The sequence below is a fragment of the Adiantum capillus-veneris genome, chromosome 5, assembly GCF_014529385.1.
Source record: "Adiantum capillus-veneris isolate H3 chromosome 5, ASM1452938v2, whole genome shotgun sequence".
In the NCBI taxonomy this organism is placed as follows: Eukaryota; Viridiplantae; Streptophyta; class Polypodiopsida; order Polypodiales; family Pteridaceae; genus Adiantum; species Adiantum capillus-veneris.
Window position 1 is genome coordinate 2,324,953 of NC_140935.1, and position 23,698 is coordinate 2,348,650.

Consider the following 23,698-nt stretch of genomic DNA (forward strand, 5'->3'; position numbering starts at 1 on the left):
TGTAGCAGGGCTACAATGTCACTAGCACAGGACCTATACATAGAACTCAAAGATTAGACGAGTAGCATGCTTTTTGAAAGGCAATGCTGGGACATGGTGGTCCACTCTTTTATTAAGAAAAGAAGCACGACACAGTGGCTAAAATTCAAGATACTTTTTATTTCTTCATGGCTCACTCAAGAGTACGAACGAGATGTGAGAACCATTTGTAACCATCTTCGGATGATCAGGGGTGACACTTTGGATGATGACTGTGAAAGATTTTGGGATACTTTCCTTCCGACCTCTTGTTTCAAGAAGATCTGTTTTAAGGAATAGATTAAGAGATTTTGTTGTGGACTCTCCAAAGAAATTCGAGACTACTGTCTTGAGTAGAAGTAAAAGTCCATTCAATAATTGATGGGACATGTTAAGCAGGGATTCACTAGTCGTTCGGGTAACTTGACTTACCCACCAATTGAACCTTCGACAATTCACAACAGACACAGATGACAAACAGATACACGAACTCGATTGACAGAAGAACAGAAAGATACACGATCCCGACTGACAGAAGACTAGAAAGATGAATATTTCAAAGCAAGAAAGTGTTTTGAATGTGGAGAACAAGCTACACGGTGCCCCAACAAGGCACAAGAATGAGGATGACTAACAAAATGGAAATACAGTGGGACGAGGAGATAGTCGTTCCGAAACAGATTTTGGATAGAACCTTCTGGATGAATTAGCATTATTTTGCAGTATCAATTTATGAAATAAGACTATTCGGAAGAAGATTTTGAATTTTTGGATGAAAACAATGCTGCATGGAAGAAGTTGTTATTTGTGAGCATATAACATGAGATGATGATGATGGCTTTGGAGTGGTGATAGCTTCAGGATTGTAGCGCGGATAATGTGTCGTGCTCTCTACAGTGTGGGTGCCCCTCAGTGCAATGTGCGTGACAATCTCACTTAAACAAATGGAAACTCTCTCAAACAGAATGAAACACAGAAACAATGGATAACAACAAAGACACAACAGTGGACCAGAACATGTGGACTTGACTAGCTCAAAGAACCATGTACAGACTCTGGCGTGGCAGCACACTCCGCTCCAGCCCAGGACTCACAGGTACAAAATGGGGTGTCGAGGCTCAGATGTGCAAGGATGGTGAAGCAGTGCTCTGTGTAAGACTCGCTACCTAGATGATGAACCGACCATCTATATAAGATAATGATAATGACCCAACGGCTACTACTCATAGATACAATCATAAAGAGCCACCAACGGCTGATAAATGTCGGCCAGCTAAGTGTGACCTCGCCACATGTCTACTAGCCCACCATCCGTATCCCTGCCACGTGTCACTGCCCAGAGTGTCCGTCCAGTGTGAACAGACCAGACCAACTGTACTAGCTGTAACTGTGTCCTGTGAAAGTGACACTGTAGCTTGCTACAAGGATGAAAATGAATTGAAAAAGGTTGTCAGGGAGAGAAGACCGTGCCGTCTCTGTTAGCTTCTGGACATTATGAGCTGGCGTCTGATCAATGTTGAAATCAGCATACTCTTCCTGCAACCATCCCGATAGAAGCTCTGCAAATGGTAAATCCTCAGATACTTCAAAGTGCTCCGGCATGGGTGGAGAGTCAGATGGAGTAGAGGCTAAAGAAGGCGTTGGGGTGTTGGCCAACTCTTGCAAGGGAGACTTTTTCCCCCTTCTATGGTGGGTTATAGGCTCACCCAGGCCGATGGTTTCCATCAAGGGACCCTCTGAAGGATGGGCACCAGAGACCGGTCCACTTGGTTCTGGCTCACTTTTCTGACTAGGATTACTGGTATCAGCTGTAGCTTCAGGTTTAGCTGCAGGTGTAGGGTCAGGGGGAGAGGGTGAATCTGTTGGCAAAGGTTGAAGAGAGACTACATAGCATGGCATCGAAGAGGTAGCTTCTAACCACTGCCGTAAGTCTTCATCGGACCCATCAGGAGGGACCGGCTGCTCCAAGTCAGGGTTGGACTCTACTGACAAAGAGCTATGCTGAACAACCGGATCCATACCTCCTTCGAGACGAATTTGTTGCATTGGAGAGCGAGGAGTATGTATCCACATGGCGTCGTTTCCCCAGTCGTGAAGTGCTTTCGTATGTCGCAACCATGGCCTACCAGGATAACCTCCCTCTACCTGGGGAAGATTAACTACCACAAAATCCAAGTTGAAAGTGAAATCTTGTACCTTCAAAGGCACCTTGTCGACTATGCCCACTGGGTAGACTGTTCTCTGATCGGCCAATGTAACAGTGAAAGGAGTAGGTGGGGTAGGCTTTAGACCTAAGGCCATCATAGTGAATTCGGGCATCAAATTGATTCCAAATCCACCATCAACGATGACGCCGGATAGCTGGTGCCCAAGAATATTTACAGTGAGACGAGGACTTTTATAATCGGTGAGGGGAGCAGATGGATAGGAAATCAAATAAGACTCTGAGGGCTGTACAGGGAGGTGCCCGCCACTAGGCCCAGCCCCCGGGTACAGAGACTGAATGACTGACAGGGTGTCACTTCTAAGTGTTGCGTCGAGCTTTAGCATGTCGTATAGGGACACCTGCTGAAAAGTATTTTTCAAGATGGCTTCTGCTGTGGGCTTGGCGCCTTCGAACTGGGCTCCCTTTGGGACCTTAATTTGTTCCAAGTCAGCCACTTCTTCCAAGAAGGCTCCATCAATGTCAGATAGCAAGGAAGTTGGTTTGCTCTGAGCAATTTTGAAGGACTCGTCCTTTGGGTCAAATAGACCAGCTTGAGGAAGTGGGGACTAGCGAGGTGGACCTGTGGGCAGACTAAGACCAAGAGTTTCTCTTTGTGCCCGAGTAAGGACACCAGCAGGGTCCTCCACTTGCAGTGGCTTAATCACATGAGTAGCAGGTGATGGTTGAGGCACGGTGTTCACAGTAATCAAGTTTATCTTCGGGAAGGTGATTCTTGCTGGTTCTGAGTAGAGCTTGTAGACGTGGATGCCCTTTGCGTGGGACAATCCTTACTGTAGTGATCCTTCGAATCAGGGCAATGACGACAAGGAGGGGACCCCTCAGGTAAAGGACACTTGCTCTGATAATGCCCATATTCTCCGCATCTGTAGCAGAGTATGGGCCGATTGGAAGGAAGAAACGGGGGACGAGGTGGTTGCTGCATAGAGTTGGAGGCTGAAGTGTAGAAGCTCTGAGGGGTTGAGGTGGTATTAGCATTTTTAACACTTTGAGTCGGGAAACTACTTGACATACCTTGGATAGGAGGGGTATTGAGAAAAGGTGGCATGTAGTTGGGATGGCTGTAGTGGGAAACCATGTTGGATGCTGGTGCTAACCCTTGTTGGAGAGTAGGACCAAGACTTTGCTGTATTTTGTGCAATCCCTTTATATAATAGCAATCCTTATCTTCATGACCCGATTTTTCGCAGAAGTGGCAATAAGAGCGAAGGGGACAGTCCTGTGGAGGGTGCAGAGTAACAGGGAACGGGCGGAACGGACCCCTCCCGTTCCCGGAACACGTTCCCGGCCAACTTGGGTCCCCGAAATGGAAACGGCAACGGAACGGCGTTCCGTTCCTGGGTGTAACCGGAACGGCTGGGCGGAACGGGCAAGGAACGGACGAACCGGAACGGGAACGCGTGAGCGGAATGGAACGGGAACGGCAGATTTCAAATTTTAAAAAAAATGATCGTTTTTTTTTAAAAACAGGGGGCGTTTAGGGACTGTTTTTGAACGTTTGAGGGAGGGGTAGACTCTAACTCCTATATAATGCCTCAAGGGCAAGGTTGAGAGCTCATAGCCTCATCCTTCCCTCAAGGCTCAAGCTCTCTACGTCGGCTCTAGCCTCTTCCAAGTTCCTCAAGCCTCAAGGCTCAACCTTCAAGGCTTCAAGCTCTCTCTCCTTCTCCCTTGGGCCTCAAGGCTTTAAGCCTCAAGGCTCAAGTGAAAGCTCACTCTCCCTCTCTCCATCTCTCCCTTTTCCTCTCTCTCTCACGGCTCGCCATCTCTCCATATTACATATCTCCCTCATCTCTCTCTCCCTATCACTCCATCTCTCCCTCTCCCTCTCCCTATCTCTCCCGAGTCCCTCTCCCTTTCTCTCTCAAGCTCCCTCCCTCTCTCGAGTCTCACATGGCGCAAGCTTCCGCATCAAGTGAACGTGTGCCCTTGGGTGCGAAGAAGGAGGAGGAAGTATCATGGTGGGACGAAGTGCATTCCCGAGTGTTGGGAAAGTCCGGTGGTGCCCGTGCATGGAAGTGCAAACTATGCGGCTTCGAGAGGCAATCCGGCACAACCAAAGTCCGCGCTCACCTCCTTAAGCTAGAGGGACAACAAGTGGCAATATGCAAGGAGGTCAACGAGCATTTGTTGAAGGTCTTTCAAGCCAAGGATGCCGCCATCAAAGCCAACAAGGAAGAGAAGGACGCGGCCAAGCCGAAGCGCCCTGCAATCGACCCCAACGATTTGCTCTTTCCCTCTTCTACACCTTCTTCATCCATCGGTGGTAATAGTAATGCGGCGACGGCGGAGATGGGGGCGACATCATTTCGATCGCCATTCTCAACCCCTAATACTACGCCGGTCTCCACTCCCAAGCCGCACCAACGCACTCTACATGCCACTTGGGATCCGAAAAGGAAGGAGGATGTGGATGCAAGTGTTGCACGCTTCTTCTATCATGACCACATTCCCTTCATAAAGGCTCGGTAAGACATTCCTCCATTTTTGGATTTACATATATTGACCAGTTTATTAATTTAACTTTGAATCCTAATAGCTATGTGTTACCTCTTATGTGTAGGTCGGAGTACTTCAAGACTATGTGCACAAGGATAGGAGAGTATGGGGCACGATATGTGCCACCCTCTTCCGAGGCCCTCCGCACTACTCTACTCGATAGAGAGAAGGCCGTTGTGGAGACGGCAACCCTTAACATGAAGAGGCAATGGACCAAGTATGGAGTGACCCTCATTGCGGATGGATGGAGCGACACCAGGAGGAGATCCATTCATGGCATTGTTGCCTATTCCAAAGGGGAAATGTATTTTTCCCACTCCCATGATGCTACAGAAACAGGAAAATCAGCCGATGTCCTTGTAGGAGAGTGGGCCTCCGCCATAGAGACCATTGGGTCCGAACTTGTGATAGGGCTAGTCACTGATGGGGAGGCATCGAACAGGGCAGCCGGGGCTATTTTAGAAGGCACATACCCCCACATCACGGTGTCCTTTTGTATGGCGCATTGCCTTAACAACCTCCTGAAGGATTTCGGCAAACTACCTTGGATAGAGCCTCTCTTTGCCTCTACAGCCAAAGTGGTTTCTCTTGTCAACAATTACAACGTCCTTCGAGTAGAGTTCTTGAAGCGGTCGGGGGGGGAAAGTTCTTCACAAGTATTGTGAGACCCGCTTTGCCTACAACTTTCTTATGGTAGGCCGATTTGTGGAGTGTCAGAGTGCAGTGCGGCAGCTCTTCATCAGTACAGAGTTTGCTGAGACTTCCCATGCACGTACAGCAGCAGGGATCATTTGTACAGAGAAGGTAGAGGATCCAGAGTTCTGGGAGTCTCTCAAGACTCTTGACAAAATGGTAAAACCAGTGATTCACTTGCTTAGAGTGATAGATGGTATGCAACCTTGTGTTGGCAAGGTTTATGAAGCAATGGATCGCATGGTGGAGGCGCTTGGAGATCTTGAGAAGGACCCAGATAGGCTTGAAGAAATCAAAGACCTATGCAGTAGCAGGTGGAACTCCTATAGTTCACCTCTTCATGGTGCAGCTTTTGTGTTGGATCCAGAGTTCCAAGGTGCAGGACAGGAGCATGATTCAGAGGTAAATACACATTGGAACACTATTTTGAAGTGGCTTCACCCTGATAGAGACATGCAGCGCAAAATCAAGGATCAGCTTGCATTTTACAGGGATATGCGAGGATCATTTGGGACTGCCGATGCCCAAATTGATCGCACCAAGATTTCCTCGGTCTTGTGGTGGCAAGAAAATGGTTCAGATGGTCCCGATCTTCAGCGACTTGCTATCCGCATTCTCAGCCAAGCGGTTAGCTCCTCTTGCTTGGAGCAATTGTGGAGTGTTTACAGCCACATTGCATCTAGAAAGAGGAACCGACTTGGAGTGGAGAAAGCAAATGACCTTGTTTTTGTCAGTGCAAACTTACGAATGCTTTGCAAGTCAGCATCTAAAGTGACAGACCCTTTTCTACAGTGGGAGATGGAGGCAGAGGCAGAGGTGCTTGGAGAGGCGGCAGCATCTACACATGAGGATGAGCCTATGCAGGAGGATTGGGATGATATTCATGAGATCCTGGACACCACTACAGATTGGGAGGCAGGAGGCTCTTCTCAAGCATGACTCATGAGTCATGACTGATTGCTCCTTATATCTTTTTGTAGTGCCTTGGCTGGCCTTGTAAGCCATCTTCATGATCTATCTAGTATCATTGTTTTGCTCCAAGCTTTTGTGTGGAGTCTGGACTCTTTTAATTTTGAGTTAAGTTAATGTCCTGTCTATGAAGAATCAAGATGCTTCTGTGTCATGTGAATGGTGGATTCGTGTCATGAGTCATGACCGCACCTTAAGACTTAAGCATCATTGCAAAGCATGCCTAAATAGGATTCTACTTGGAGTAATGAGTGTGTGTGGCTCTCTACTAACATATAGGTTGAATCCACCCTAATTTAAGCATAATTCGAGTTTACCGTTCCGGCCCCCGTTCCCGTTCCGCTTTTTCGGGGGGGGGGGGCCGTTCCGGAAACGTTCCGGAGGCCCCCGTTCCCGTTCCGGGTAACTTTGGGAGGGTGTCCTGGAGAGCGGCATGAACTACATCATAACATAGCCTTAGTCTTCTGCTGAGCCCTGAGCTCTTCTAACTCTCTTTTAAGTTGATCATAAGCCTCTTGATGTGGAGGCTTCTCCTGTCTGAGAGAGAAGGATCTCTCTTCGTGAAGGGCCCGCTGTAACTTTAGGGCTTCCAGTTCCCTTCTTAAAGAAGTCAAGGGGTCTGATGGACTGTCCACGAGTACCGGGGCAGTATCTAACTGAGCAGAGTCAGTGAACTGCTTGCTCCCTCTATTCTAGTAGCAGTAGCAACAAAGTCCTCCAGACCGGCTTCAAGACGGAGACTTTCTCTGAGCTTTTGTTGAGAAGTCTTTGGCAGAGCCTCCTGTACCCACTTCTTCACCATGAATTCCCCTGGTTGCTGAGGCAGCTTGGCGACCAGGGACTTTGTTCTGGTCATGAGCTCTGCAAATGTCTCCTTGGGCTGGAGCAACAGGTTGGCCAACTCATCTAGAATCTTCTCTTGATAATCCCCTTGTCGGAAAGCTTTACAGAACTGTTGTCTTAACATGGTCCAAGTAGTAAAGTGGTTTTCAGCAAACTGACTGTACCATTTATCTGCAAGACCATCCAAGGTGGACGGGAAGAGCACCAGGTATGTGTCTTCTCTGTTGAGGCCACGACCTCTGCAAAGAGAGACAAACCTCCGAGCATGGTCGTCTGCATCTTCTGCAGAGAGACCTTTAAAGGTAGGGAACTTGATGTTCACCTTTGCCAGAACACTTGTGAGCTCCTCCATGGCCTCTTGCTCCTGAGTCTGTTGCTCGCTAGCTTGCTGTAACAAAATGGGGGAGAGCCTTACCGAAGAAGGTGACCTGGAGGATGTAGAACCGGTCGAAGGAATAGAGGTAGCCGTATGAGTAGGTATGGGTGATGGGGTTAATATGCTTCTACTGGGCACCAAGGGTTGACGCCGTCTGTGGTAGTACTTCAGAGGACTCAGTAGTGCACTTTGACGCTCCAAAGACCTCCTTGTATGTGTCATGCAGTCACCGCCAACCCCACCAAGCTTTGGGCAAGAAGACCTTCACTTGGCAAGACAACCTTCACTTGGCTGAACATTGGTCTAGACTCTACTAGACCAGGGCGAGTGACTAGACCACCTGGCCTGGACCAGGACGAGGAGGGACTAGACCAGGGACAAGAAGGACTAGACCAGGACGAGAGAGGACCAGACCAACAAGGCGAGAGACTAGACCAGCTAGATTAAGCTGTCAAGGGTGAAACTGGACCAGAGACCAACAGGCTGCACAGGCGAAGTGAAGAACCCAGCTACTCAACAGAGTGAAACTTCAGTTGAGGTCCCACCGTGATCGCCAAAATGAGAGCACCTGTAGCGCGGATAATGTGTCGTACTCTCTACAGTGTGGGTGGCCCTCAGTGCAATGTGCGTGACAATCTCACTCAAACAAATGGAAACTCTCTCAGAGACACAACAGTGGACCAGAACATGTGGACTCGACTAGCTCAAAGAACCATGTACAGACTCTGGCGTGGCAGCACACTCAGCTCCAGCCCAAGACTCACGGGTACAAAATGGGGTGTCGAGGCTCAGATGTGCAGGGATGGTGAAGCAGTGCTCTGTGTAAGACTCGCTACCTAGACGATGAACCGACCATCTATATAAGATAATGATAATGACCCAACGGCTACTACTCCTAGATACAATCATAAAGAGCCACCAACGGCTCATAAATGTCGGCCAGCTAAGTGTGACCTGGCCACATGTCTACTAGGCCACCATCCGTATCCTTGCCACGTGTCACTGCCCAGAGTGTCCGTCCAGTGTGAACAAACCCGACCATCTATATAAGATAATGATAATGACCCAACGGCTACTACTCCTAGATACAATCATAAAGAGCCACCAACGGCTCATAAATGTCGGCCAGCTAAGTGTGACCTGGCCACATGTCTACTAGGCCACCATCCGTATCCTTGCCACGTGTCACTGCCCAGAGTGTCCGTCCAGTGTGAACAAACCAGACCAACTGTACTAGCTGTAACTGTGTCCTGTGAAAGTGACACTGTAGCCTGCTACAAGGATGAACATGAATTGAAAAAGAGCGAGAAGATACTCGTTCAAAAACAGACACCGACTTTCCGAGACAAGAAAGAGAAAGGTAAAGTGAACTGTGGTTCTTAGTTAAGAACCATCCGACATTAAATGCGAATTGGATGGAGGGGGAGGACCTAGCAGATAAACCTTAGATTTGGAACTTTACCTCGATGCTTTTGGTCTAGCTGTGACTATTCCAAGAGTTCCCACGATCGCCGGGTTGTATATGGTGCAGGTGGGACTGCACAAGAGGGGATCTACTCCAAACCTTTGTCACACATTACCTAGATGGAAGAAAGTCACTAATTTCCCTCTGGGTTTCAGGGATATTGATGTGCTGACACTATTTTGATGAATGACTTTATGAGAGAAGTACTTCGACATGGGATCCTCGAAAATGATTACTCGCACATGACAGTGCTTGACTGGAATGATTGACCAAATGACTACAGCATTTTGGTCTCAAAATCTATGGACGTGATCGCAATATGGGATTAGTTAAATCGACATTCGTGAGGTCCAATGCGGATCTAGATGCGATTGCTAAATACGTCGCCAAGAATCACGGTCCTAGATTCTATGTGATGTGAATGTGAATGTGATGTGACTGTTGTCTTTGTACAAGTACCGGATATGTGTTGTCTAGTGCGTTGGTACTTAGAGTCAGTGTCTATTGAATTGGTTTATGGCCTCTATCTATTTTGCAGGGGTAATCGAGGGCGATTACAATTCTTTCAAGAGGGGGGTATGTTACAGATTTGATGACGTGGCCATGACTACCCAGACACACATACACAAACGCGTCAGATCTGATGACATTGCAGATCCGTGGAATGCGCTGTCAGCCTGCTGACATGGCACTACGGAAGTCCGCAAATTGCACCGTAATTTCCATTGATAGCATGTTGACGTGGCAGGACAATATGGAATTCCACTTTTTGGGATGGTTGCTGTTTGGATAGTTTTTAGGCCAGATGCTTTTAGGAGTTTAATGCTTTTAAAGATTATTGCTTTTGGAACTCCGTGCTTTTGAGTTTACTGCTTTTGAGGCTTTGCTTTTGGCATCCCTTGTAAGAATAAAAGAGGCCTAAGGGCCTCACTCTTTAGAGCATCTGCACGCAGAGTCTGAGAGTTGAGGACCCCCGGGAGTTGTACTTTGTTGAAGGATTAATACAAAAAGAAATACCGAAAGGGGCGCCAGTCTTTGGGGCCAATCTCTCTTGGCACGGAACTACGCCGGGCCCGTTTGACTCAACTAAATTGTGAAGTGTTTTAAGTGATTCTCTCTCTTGTCGCAACATGTTCTAGACTTGGGGTGCCCAAGTTTGTGACATTGGGCCTGAGTTGGACAGTCTTTACAGTCACGCCTATCTCGGGGTCGCTCAGATGCAGATTAGTCTCTATCCAAGCTGTCCTCAAAGATAGTTGGCTGATGTTGCAACATCGGTTTTCTCTCACTGACTCCATGTGATTGTCTCATGGAATGTGCAGGGATTAAGAGGACCCCAGTTTCAACGCCAGCGGAGCCGGTTGTGTGAGGAGCTTCAACAATGCCTTGTGGGCAGTGAGATTGATATTCTTACGCTTTAGGAGCATCGTCTTTGTGAGAGCTGCATTAGACGATGTGGTCAAATCTTGTGTGGTCGCTATGAGACATTTTGGTCAGCTGCATTTGGACCAAGTGGTATCCAGGGAGGGGTATGCATGACTATTGCGGACTCATGGCAACAGACCATTGTGGGCAGAGGTATTATTGTGTCAGGCAAGGCTCAGTCGATTACTATGCAGGTTCAAGGTTGCCTCATAGGCTTCTTGAGCATATATGCGCCCAATGTGGCAAGTGCACGAGAAGAGTTTTGGTCTCATATTGAAGAGTCTGGCGCATGCAAAGCAATGGTGTGTTGGGGGAGACTTCAACATACTGGAGAACCCCAACAGGATTGGAGGTAGCCATGCTATTGTACACGAAGCAGCTTGGGAGCGTCTATGTATGACTTTGAGGATTTCTTATGTTTGGCAGCATTCAGGCTTTGTGAGGCCCCCAGATAGCTTGTCGCAGAGTAAGAGGAGTGAATCTATCTCGGATAGATCGCTTCTATGCGAGTGACCACATCTGTGACGTGGGTGGTTCTGTTTGCATTCTGGCAAGGACTACTTTTTCCGACCATGCACCAATGATCCTCACTGTGATAGACAAATAGAGAAGCGGGAGCACGATGTTGTGCATCCTTGAGAGGATTTTGTTGGATCCAATGCTTAGAGAGTGAGTGGTGGCACCGTGGATAGAGAGCTTGAACACGCAGGACACCCCTGCTGGTAGAGTGGCCTCTGGACTTACTGAGCTTAGTCGTTTCTTCCTCCAAGAGTCTGTGGCTCGCTTGGCTGCATCCAGGGAGGAGGAGAAGCATCTCCGATATGGCGTTGTTTCCTTCTAGAGGATGCACGAGCATCACCCAAATAGTCCTTGGTTGGAGGAAGTAGATGCAGCAGCCTCGACAGGAGCTAGCTAGCATTGAGGAGAGGCATCATGAGTTTGTCTTCCATCGGCAGGAGTCTCAGTGGACCCAGGTGAGTGACAGAGTTACTTGGGAGTTCTTTGAGACGGAGGGCTCCGTCCCCGCCATGAGTGTCAGCCAGTTGAGGAGACCCGACGAGTCAGTTTCTTCAGAGCTTGAGGATATGCATGCAGTTGCTACTGACTTTTACGAAGATTTGTTGTCGGCTGAGTCTCAGTCAGAGCGTCAAGATGCATGCAGAGAGCAGGTCTTGGCATAGATGCCCTGCCTTGTTACTGAGGAGATAGCGTCAGAGACTAGAGCTTCCCTTCTGGCTAGAGGAGCTCCATGTCACATAAGGCCCTCAGAGCACTCCCCCGAGGTAGCTGTCTTGGGGAGGATGGTTTGACTCCTAGCTTCTTCTTGGAGTACTGAGACTTGCTTGGTTCAGATCTATGCAACTCATTTCAATATACCTTGCACACTGGAGAGATGCGTGACAACATGAGTGAGGGCCAAGGCGGGAGGCTCCTTGGATGAGATTCGAAAGTGGCGACCCATCACCATCCTCAACTGAGCCTCGATTTTGAGAAGCCTTACGACAGAGTTGACTGGGACTTCTTGGAGGGCATTCTACGTAGGATGGGTACCTCAGATGCTTGGATCATAGGTGTGTCAGCTCTCTATAGGTGTGCGCACAATTAGGTGCGCTTGGCAAGGGGAAGAGGGGAACGCTTCATGCTCACACGTTCGGTCAGACAGGGTTGTCCTCTAGTCCCCTCTCTCTTTCTATTCTATGCTGAGGCGAGGAGCAGATTTTTGGCTTCAACAGGTTGGCTTGTGTGGTTTAGAGCTCCCTATTAAGCTCCTGGACGTTGATTTTGCCGACGACTCTTGTACTTGGAGGGCTAGGATGCCAATCTGCACAGGTGTGAGCAGGCTCTGGAGGTGTTTTGTTGCATCAGGCGCACTGATCAACTTGAGGAAGACAGTGGCTTTCTAGGTTGGCAATGCTCCTACGTCTAATTGATCGCCAGGTGAGGGCTTCAGGTGGAACCGCCCAGGGACTCCAGTACGATGTCCGGGTTGTCAGGTTGGCTTGGACTTGGCTTGGACTTGTCCCCTAAGCAGCAAACTGCTCCCCTCCTCCTGTCCATTAGGAGGAAGTTGCTGCATTGGAGTTCGGCACGGCTCTCTTTGGCAGGCAGAGCAATAATGGCCGACCAGGTGCTATTGGCTATTATATGGTACATCACGTCTTGCTGGATCTTCTCGAGCTCTTGTATCAGCCAATTGGAGAGGCTGATCAGAAATTTTCTTTGGTCAGGGCGCGACACCCAGCTTGCCCGGGCCAAAGTAGCCTAGCAGGTCATCACCTCACCATGTTCTCAAGGGGGACAGGGGATCATTGACCCAGCACAGCATAGCAGAACCCTTCTTGGGAAGTTTGTGATCAGAGGCCTGCTTCTAGGGGAGAAGCCTTGGAAGGAGTTGTTGCTTCACCAGCTTCGAGCAAGAGGCCCTTGGAGCCTTTCCATAAATTGAATTATTACAGAGATGCGCAGAATTGGTTTGAGCAAGAGGTTGGAGGATTGTTTTGGTGCGAGCCTGCTTAGGTCTTGGGAGCGGTTTAGGAGTGGCCTAGAGCAGCATCAGCCCACTTTCATGGAGGAGCTCTTGAGAAAACCCTTTGTTTGGAACCCCATGGTTAGCACTTAGAGAGGCCACCTGGTTGGCTGGGGTCCCATGGCAGAGGGTCCAGTGTGCACTCTCAATGACTGGCTCCAGTTTTCAGGTTTGTTCGAGGAGGCTTAGAGCATCCAGCTACGAGGCATGAGGGGGGTGTAGAGCATGTGCCAGGACATTATAGAGGCTTTACCAGGTGATTTGCTCACCCCACTAGAAACAGAAGCGCCCAGATGGATGGGGTTCTTCATGCGACTGGAGGTTCTCGTCGCAGTTCGGGATTGCTCAGGCTCGGACCGCGTACCTTACATGTTCTTTGAGGTTCAGAGAGATGGTCACCTTCACAGAGTCTGAGTATAGGCTCCAGAGGTTGCAGAGTGTTTCTTTCAGAGGATACGCATTTTGGGCATCTGTAGGAGGACCTGTGTCATTATTCATAGATCTTGACCTTGCAAATTGAGGTAGGCCACTGGCAGCTTTGGGCTTGGGAGAGCTGCCCTCTAGCACGAGTGCAATGGGACCCTAGAGAGTGGTTCTGAAGAGATCCCTTCTCTTCAGCCAATCACCTCTGGGATCCCATTCTTTCAGTACACAGTTTGATTGGGCGCCACATACTCGTAGCACGGAGAGAGGCTCGTCTTGGTGCAACACTTCATTGGCAGAAGGAGGGTCTCGCAGTTGAGTTCTTCTCAGGTTTTTGGGAGCGGTTGTGGGACTCCAGATAGCCGAGGAGAGTCCCTTTGTTTCAGTGGCTAGTTGCACACGGAGCTACAACAGTTAAGAGCAAGCTAGTACACATTGGCTTTTCGGCAGCCTGTGCAGCTTGTGGCCATCCTTGGAGAGTCGGCGACATTGTCTGTGGGACTGCCTTGTGGCACAACAGGTTTGGCTTCGGGTTTTTCGGTTGATGCCGGCTCTTTCCACAGCTCGACAGTGCACTTGGGGTGCTGTAGCCTGGTCCACTCTCACGTGCTATGCGCTCCATTTTGAGCTGGCTTCCACCAGGAGGATGATAGTGATCCAGGGGGGTCGGACCTTAAGAAGCTGTATGCATCCATCCTTGAGCAGCAGTTGAGTAGATGGGCAGAGAACGACGGTGTACGGGCAGCAGGACATGTACGTTTTAGGAGGGGTTTCTCTACTCTTGATCACATTCTGACACTCAGAGCCATTATTGAGGAAGGTAGATCACATGGGAGATGGCTCTATTGTAGCTTTGTGGATTTTTGGAAAACTTTCGACACAGTGCCCAGAGCTAGACTAATGTGTAGACTGCAGGAGATGGGGTTATCCATAGAGTTGATCTGGGGGATCATGGCTCTATACAGATCAGTAGTGGGGTGTGTACGTTCACCAGAGGGGATATCTGATTTGGTTCACTCCACTATCGGGGTGAAGTAGGGCTGTCCGCTATCTCCTACACTATTGGTATGTATGTGGATGTGGTTTTTGACTACATTGAAAGGGATGGTGACAGAGGGGCACAGTTGGCAGGGACACGGATTCCATGGTATGTATTTGTATGTATGGATATATGTCTATGTATCTGTTTATGTATATATATCTCTATATGTACAATATATATATATATATATATATATATATATATGTATATAATATGTGTGTGTGTGTGTATATATATACATAGAGAGAGAGAGAGAGAGAGAGAGAGAGAGAGAGAGAGAGAGAGAGAGAGAGAGATTTGTGATCAGGACGTAAGCTGCATCAGAGACCTGTTTAAGCTTTATGAAGCTGCTACCATTGAAGATGTTTATAATGCCTATGACCTGCTGAAGGTTGACGATGAGTCGGTTTTTACTTGCATGGGTATTGCGGGGGCTCAGATAAGCAAAGCCAACCCTCCACTTGAAGAAGGTAATTTTAATATAAGAGTTAAAGTAGGATTATCATTTGTGATATGGTTGTTTGATCCTAATTATTTTTGCAGATGCAATTGAAGCTGGAAGTCTCCCAGGCTCTTTGATGCATGGGAGGGGCATGTCTACAATGACAAGGCCAACGATGTGATTGGAGTTGATGGCATGGTTTTACAAACGTAAGGTAGCGTGTCCATTCGGATGTTGTGAATACTCCTCTCATCATTTCGTATCTCAGTTTTCCATATTCTATAGTTTTGCATGGCAAAGAAGCAAGTGCATCAGATATTTGTAGACTTGTGTATTGAGTTCTCTTTGTGTGTTGGTTCTCGCAGGTCTGCGAGGGTTGGGAATTGAAGCTAGCAACCCAATTCTGCAGTGTAACAAGTGTCCTATACACTCATTCTTATTCCATTATGAGGAAAGATTTTGAACTATTACTCAGGAATGTACATAACATGTACAGAAATTTTTGATTTATTGGAAAGCTATGTCCTGAAATCAGGAGGCTTTCTCCTTGTACGGCGTTGTATTAAGATAGTGAGCCCCCCCTGCCATGCTCTTTCAAGGTATTTCGTGCAGGCATTTGCAATCAAAGTTCCAGCCTACATTTAGTTTACCGTAGCATGTAAATTTAAGTATCAAAGAGCCATAACTTTGTCCTAGGTTCCTGGAACTAAACCTGCGAACACATCCTCTCCATTCCTCCCAGAGCCGCACCAGCTCTAGTTAGTCTAGTCTCTGCTGCTCTTCTCAAAAAAAATCTCGGCCCAGTAAAGACTACCCCCAGGTCATGAGTTATGAGGATCAGAGATGTCTTGGGCTATATCTACTTGAGTTACACAGACATAGAGAAACTTTACTGAGGAGAGCTGAAGAGAGACAACCCCAGAGACAGATCACAGATTTCTTTACACTAGATATTGTACACCCAGAAGAATAGACAGAGGAGCAGTCAACAGTGGAGAGGTCTGCCCGCACTACTGGCATTCTCATAGACCGAGCATTGGAGCTAGGGAGATCTAGACGACCCTGATGGAGAGGAGGAGCTACACAGTTCGAAGGAGGCTATAGCAAAGGATTCGAGCCATACTTTTTCGTCGTCCAGAGTGCAGATGAAGATGGATCTCTATGAAGATGGATCTCTACTTCCCTCCCATATTGTCTACACATTGTACTGCTTAGTTCACACATTTCACGCCTTTCACCTTTCACACCTACTTTATCAACATGTTTACATCGGAGAAGTGTATTTGAATGACACTCTTAGAAATTGTCAAGAGCATTTGTGTATTAATTATGTTTTATTTCTCCACAAAAAAGGAATTTAGCAGTTGATGTATTGGTAAAGTTTCTAATTACTAGTTTTTGTTTAGGAAAAATATTGTAAAAAAGTTCGGGTTGTGTCCCCAAAGAGTTGGTCAACGGTAAGGCTTTGGCCTTTGGCCTCTCAACCTACAGGTTGTGGGTTCAAGTCCCCCGTTGGGTCACCTCTAGAGGGACACCTTGTGCGCTCACCTGGTGTTCACATTGCTAGGGCTCTTGCCCTTGGACGCCTGAGTGCATCCTCCTCCCGAGGTGGGTCAACCGCGGAGGAGGTTCCTAGCTGGTTGCTACAAGCTCTCTCCGTCGTTACGAGCACGTAGTGCATCAATTAGGTGGCATGGTGATGCCTACATGTGGCTCTTGCCCGATGGTACGCGGCCCTTGCCCGACCATGTTTCATGGCTAATATTTGGAAGGGATAAGCACCTCCCCCTATGACCCTCCGGGTTCAAAAGAATAAGGGTAGGATTGTTCCTACTGGTGTGCGCTTTTCTAGTGATAATAAGAGACAATGGTACTTAATGCATATAGTGTTCAATGTGCCCAATTTCATGAAGTGCACGTCTTTGTAGCCATTAAAAAAGAGGGAAATAGATGAGATGATCTAGGATAGATATCGTTCGCTAGTGTTTTGATAGTGGAAGGGTCAAAACAACCCAGAGCTTCTTGGTTTGCCATGTTGGTGGAATCCCATGCAAAAAGTGCAGTCGAAATCTCTAACAAGAAGCTCGTCAACAACTTACTGTGCTTTGGAAAGTACACCATTTTGAAGTCGTTTACCCATGTCAATGTCTTGCAGAATGTCACATGCCTTCGACATGCAAGATTAGATAATTGCATCTAGAGCGGGGTACTTCAGAATTTTGAGTACCATTTGTTGGCAAATGCATACGTTCTTGATAAAATGGTCAAAGACAAGGAAGAGGGAGGTGAATGAAGGTTCAACTTTCAGTTCTAGTCTCTTGAAAAGGCAAGCAATTGTAGGATAAGAATTCTCTCTCTCTCTCTCTCTCTCTCTCTCTCTCTCTCTCTCTCGTTCAACTCCTCGTCGGCTAGATCTTTAAGGTCTCTTGGGATAGTTTCCTACGACGTTAAAACTCTCTTCTCTCTCTCTCTCTCTCTCTCTCTCTCTCTCTCTCTCTCTCTCGTATGTGTGTGTGTGTGTGTCTGTGTTGGGCTTGGGGGGGGGGGGGGGGGGGGGGGTGTTAACAATCCTTATGGGAGATAGTGATGTGATGTGGATGTACTTGAGTGCTCATGGGATGACTTGCTTTTTTTTTCTCCCAATTTCATCTCCAACTTACATCCCCATTGCTAGTATTTGTATCGTTGATGTCGCATTCTAGTTATCCACCAGCAGCTTCATTCATTACCCTTGTTGGATAATAGATTTTCTTTAGAACTAGTGATTTTTTTCTCATTATGTTAACCCATACGACTATATCAAGTTTCATATGAATGTAACTTTTGCAGACCAAATAATTTTAAAAAAAGGTCGAGTAATTTGTAGTGCAAAACAATTGTCCCTTGCATGAGGTGGATGAAGATCAAAGTGTTTGCCTTCTCATAAGTGAATGGAGAAGCCCTTTTACTACAAAAGAAGAGCCGTCCATTGATGAATATCCCCAACTTTTTAGTGCACAAGTAGTTTTTGGCCAGATACTTGAGAGAGTCCGAGTAGTGAATGGATTTGCATTGAGAACATGTAAGCATTGTGCCTTCACAAAAACCATAGTCCTAATACATAGACCGGTAAACATTAGCTCTGGATATGGCATCTCATCAGCATGCACCCTAATAAAATAGACAATCCCAAAGAGGTTTGTTCAACATTTGAGGCAGTAAGATTCTCTCCAAACTATATAAGCATGGGGGTAGTTCCATAAGCAATGTTGGAGCCTCTTAAGAGCATGGAGAGAACATTGAATGGAGAGGGCATGACATGTACTACCAACCCATATGCCCATTGGTACATCATCGTTATCATATAGACAACAAGTTAGGAACTTTACCCTACTGTTGGTGGAGCCTCTTAAGAGCATGGAGAGAACATTGAATGGAGAGGGCATGACATGTACCACGAGCCCATATGCCCATTGGTACATTGTCGCCATCATATAGACAGCAAACTGGGAACTTTACCCTTGAACACTGGGAACTTTACCCTTGAACACTGGGAACATTACCCTTGAAAATTGGCTTCTTACTAGGTTGTTCGGAGAAATAATGTGGATTCAAGCAGGTAAGCAAAGCCGCCTCAACCAATGTGGAAAAGTGCTCTAGTCAGCGGATACCTTTCGAGCATGAATGCAGTGTTGATTATAACACTAAAGAGGGGGACAAAAAGCTTTGGATTTATTTCAGAGGTTGCAAAAAGAGGACTTCTCTCCTAATGCACTTTCTATACTGAAGGCAAGTGGTATATGCAAGATGGAGATATGAGAAATAAAATTAATGAGAAAAGTTTTAGTAAGGATTTGGTATTGTGCTTGGTAGTGCTTTGGCCAACATGTATCCCAAATGATGTGACCTTGCCAATGCACGATAGGTGTGCTTGACATCCGAATGTAGTCTCTGTTGGAATGCATTGCTTGCACACGACAGCAACAAGCACAATAATAGAGACAACTCTATGCTCTTTTGAGGAAGTGTGGAGCTAGGGTATCTCTCCAGATATGTACTCTTGGAAGAGAATGCCAAGTTTCTAATAGTGTTGAAGGCATAACTCCTTGAAAGGATGGCGAGCTGCAATTGGTCAAAGCATGCGTTGTGACTAGAGTCTTAGACAATGATGAGATTTTGAAGGTTTGTAGATGACTGTTGATATAATATGCTTTGTTGAAATACATACCAAGTTTCTTGGATTGTACTTGAGGATACCATCTCTTGGCCCTAGCACAAAGTAGCTTCTTTCAAACAATATGAACTGAGAGCTTCACCCCTGAATGAATGTGTGTGTGTGTGTGTGTGTGTGTGTGTGTGTGTGTGTGTGTGTGTGTGTGTGTGAGAGAGAGAGAGAGAGAGAGAGAGAGAGAGAGAGAGAGAGAGAACGAGAGCAAAGATTCTAGGGAATGCATTAGTAAGTGTCTACGTAATTTGTGATGCACCTGTCAAAGAACCGAAAACAAGAAGTCGTCTTCATCAACTAGGCTTTGAAATCCAAGGTAATGTCGGCTCACATCCTCAGAACGGGGTGATTTTTGGTGAGCAAGGTCTTTGGGAGTGATATTTAACCCAGGGGCTATTGGAATTTTGATTTGGGCTCATTTCAAGCTTCATTTCCACTATTGGCACTATACAGCAATTCTGTCCTTTTTGTATGTTATTTTATAGTGAATTTTTTAACGAAATTAACACTTAGTCTGTTGTGAGTTGTGGTATATAACACAAGTTGATTTTGTGGAGCCTTTCTTTGATACAAACAGTCCTTGTATCACGGACTGTATCATATGCAATCGTTAGCCATGGGGCTGACAACAATGATGCTTTTCACATGCTATCTATTAAGGAAAAACTAGATGGAGACTTTGAGCATAGATGATGCAACATTCCCTAGTTGTAAAAGGTGTTTAGAACATTTTTCAAAGTTATGCAATAAGCAAGTTCTATGGATATATGTTCTATGTTTGATGATGCAGGTTCTAGCAATGTTGCTGCTAGAGTCATTTTTCCTTCTACTAAGCAAGCCTATTGGGATGCTACGGATGTGCAAGCACTTGCATTGATTGTGCTTTGTATTAAGCATTCCATTACTCCTCACATTCGTTCCAACACGAACAACAAAATTTGCATGGGATAGGCTATCTTCTTTGTAGGGGGTACAAATCTAGCAAAAATTGTCGATGTATATAAGGGGTGGGGTGCTAAACATCAGTCTGTATAACCAACATCGTTACTGATAGTCGGAGTGCTTTCGTGCTTGCAAGGAACCTAGCGTTCCATGCATACAAAAAGCACATAGAGGGGCATTATCATTATGTCAATGAGACACTATTTGCAAGAGAGTTTAGTTGGCTTATGTGCATACGTAGGACCATCACCTTAATCTTTTCACAAAGGCTTTGCTTTGTGAGAAGTTTGAACTTTTTGCAAAGAATTGGGCTTACTCACCTTTGTGAATTGATCACGTAGGATATGACACTTCCCTATACATCAGTGTGAACTCATGTTCACGCATCACTCTCAAAGGGAGTTTGTTACCATATTATGGTAGTGATGTGTGTGAAGACACGTAGGTCCCATTAAGGCACTTTTTTCTCTCTTTAAGAGGTTTTTATCCTTGGTTTCTATACACTCCCATCACTCTAGGACAATCCTTATCTTTGCATTGGCACACTCGACAATACTCTTACTTCCTGTGTTGTGTGCTCTTGCATCTATATTTCCAATGGTTAGCCAGTTAGCATCTTCTCTCGCGGATGTTTCCCACGACTTGCGTTGTAGCGGTGGTAGGACCCACGTTGAGGGTCTCACAGATGGAGGAGATTCCATAATCAACACAAAACAAACTTAAACTTATTGCACTACTTAAAATACTAATGTAGACTAAATCCTCAAATCAATCTTTGTCATTCTCTCAAACAAGTAGTTTTTTTTAGTTCCTAGTCTTTCATTCTTACGCATGCTTCCTTAAAGAGATATGTGATACTCTCTCTCTCTCTCTCTCTCTCTCTCTCTCTCTCTCTCTCTCTCTCTCTCTCTCTCTCTCTCTCTCTCTCTCTCTCTCTCTCCTTGTTTATTCACTCATAAATAAATTTTCCTAGATAATTTCATTGTGCAATATGTATAGATGAATCCTTCATTTTATATGTTATGTTAACCTCACCAACTAAAAGGGAATCAAACCAAACAAAGAGCGCGGGTACCTAATTACGATAGAGAATTTCAATTGAAGAGAAGAAACAATAGGCTTACCTTTCACTGTTGTGGGGAAACAACTCCATAGCCACAATTGTTATGTAGAAGAGCATAGTCATGACTTTGATACCACTACAATAGTAGGAGGGACACTCTTTTAAAACACATGAAAGCACATACAAATTACCAATTGTGCTTACCTAGAGAATACAACATAGCATCCATGAAGAAACATCAAAGAGCAAGAAAGTGAGAAAAAGAGAGCAGCCATGTGCACCCTCAGAATCAGAGTGCTATGCATGTACACAAAAAAGGTGATAAGAGATAGAGAAAATTTCAGATACGAGCTGGGTAGAATATCCCCCCATACCCCCCATGTTGAGGCGAGCTTTTTTATTGTGCACATATTTAATTTACAATTGAAGAGTCAAACTCAAAAATGTTGCAATCCACTTTGAATAAAAATAGGAACTGATCAAATACTCTAATCACAACATGCGTATATCTTTCATGATAATAACTAATCCGCAAAATAATAAAAATTGATCCACATCAATAGTTACGATAGAGAATTTCAATTGAAGAGAAGAAACAATAGACTTACCTTTCACTGTTGTGGGAAAACAACTCCATAGCCACAATTGTTATGTAGAAGAGCATAGTCATGACTTTGATACCACTACAATAGTAGGAGGAGGGACACTCTTTTAAAACACATGAAAGCACATACAAAATACCAATTGTGATTACCTAGAGAATACAACATAGCATCCATGGCGAAACATCAAAAAACAAGAGAGTGAGAAAAAGAGAGCAGTCGTGTGCACCTTCGGAATCAGAGTGCTATGCATGTACACAAAAAAGGTGATAAGAGATAGAGAAAAGTTCATATACGAGCTAGGTTGAATATCCCCCATGTTGAAGTGAGCTTTTTTCTTGTGCACATATTTAATTTACAATTGAAGAGTCAAACTCAAAATAGTTGCAATCCACTTTGGATAAAAATAGGAATTGATCAAATACTCTAATCACAACATGCATATATCTTTTATGATAATAACTAATCCGCAAAATAATAAAAATTGATCCGTATCAATAGTTAAAGATATCTCCAACACGTTTATCACATAACCACTCGTTGATCTGCTAAACTACAACACCATACCATGTAATCATAATAATCATATCAATCATGAATGCATCATTAATTGCTATTGTAGTTATATGAAGATTGAATAGATTGAAACAACAAGCCTATTGAGATATCACAAGTGAAGAGGAAAATAAGTGTCTGTCTTGTCCACCTTAGTAAAATGATTCAATTGCTTTAGTCACCTGGTCACCTTTCATACTTGCTCTAATTTTCTTCCCTTCATGCCAAAAAAGTGCTACTCTGCAAGAGTTATTGTTTAACTTGTAGCACTCTAGAAAACACCAATGTGATAGTACACCAAATGTCCCTTGATATTCTAGGCAAAAAAGGAGAACCAAGAGTGTTAATTTGACAAAAAAAACTTAAGGTGGATAGAAATAAGATGTGCAAGCGAGTGGACGAGGAGCAAGTAAATCTTGCAAGGGAATAATATGACCTACCTACAGAGGAAAAAAGGACAAGTTGAATGGTAAAGACTAGTGTGCCATGATTACTTCGTAGAGAATGGTTAAATTCCATTCATGTTTAGGATATAAATCACAATTGAATATGTTCCAATGGAAGGGTAGTAATGAGCCCATACTTTGTAACAAAAATTGATCCGAAAGTGTGGGTTACTGATCGTCCAAACCTCGCAAAAATGAAAATTTTAGAAATCAACAGGTGTTAAAAAATTTAGAAGTCAACAGATGTCAAGAGTAATAAAAATTTTACAAACATGGGTTCAAAATATCATAAACAATGCATTACGTGCTCACATGACGTGCTCATGAAAAAAAAACACGTATCCGCATGGCGAGGAGGTAACGTAGTCCTCACCGAGTTGTTATAAACCGTAGGGAAAATGCCCTTCCCCCATATATTCAATTCCTCCTCGAATGTTGAAGCATTATGATATGTTTCTCCTCCATTGTTGAAGGGTCGCATTTGTTTCTCCTCCAAGATAAGAGGGCCACTATCCTATTTGGATCCACAATGCATAAAAAGGGATTCATTACCTTCAGGTTTTCAAAAATGGTGGCATTAGGATCATCCTGCTATGGACAAAACTTTTTGTTCTACTAGTTACTTAAAATGGTTTTATGGCTTCATCTTGTCTTGGTCTACACGACAACAACATATCAACCATATCTTCCTCTGCAGGGTGGCTCCCCTTCTCAGCCGATCTATGTGGATGGAGATGTTTTGATTTGATATTCTATGGTGCCATCACTCGTTTTGAGCATGGATCTCTTTGTAAATTTTTTGGTGATTAATCCAATTCACTCACATTTTGTGGTTATTGCCCAAAAATAGAAATTTCTTAGCATATATTGTCATAATGAAAAGAAAGAGAGATGTAAATTTAAGCAAATGTTGTCCTTGAAGCACTCTCTCTCTCTCTCT

The 23,698-nt window shown here is 45.4% G+C and overlaps 1 protein-coding gene across 1 annotated transcript in view; it reads left to right on the plus strand.

Annotated features, from left to right (window-relative positions):
* Nucleotides 1-16,273, plus strand: part of LOC147456781 (stromal processing peptidase, chloroplastic-like) — a 190,829-nt gene extending 174,556 nt beyond the window's left edge. The window contains exons 24-26 of the mRNA XM_086511917.1: nt 14,812-14,974; nt 15,048-15,160; nt 15,312-16,273. Coding sequence (XP_086368043.1) covers nt 14,812-14,974; nt 15,048-15,127 — 243 coding nt within the window. The 3' untranslated portion in view covers nt 15,128-15,160; nt 15,312-16,273. The remainder of the gene's footprint in view (nt 1-14,811; nt 14,975-15,047; nt 15,161-15,311) is intronic.
* Nucleotides 16,274-23,698: the final 7,425 nt, after the last annotated feature.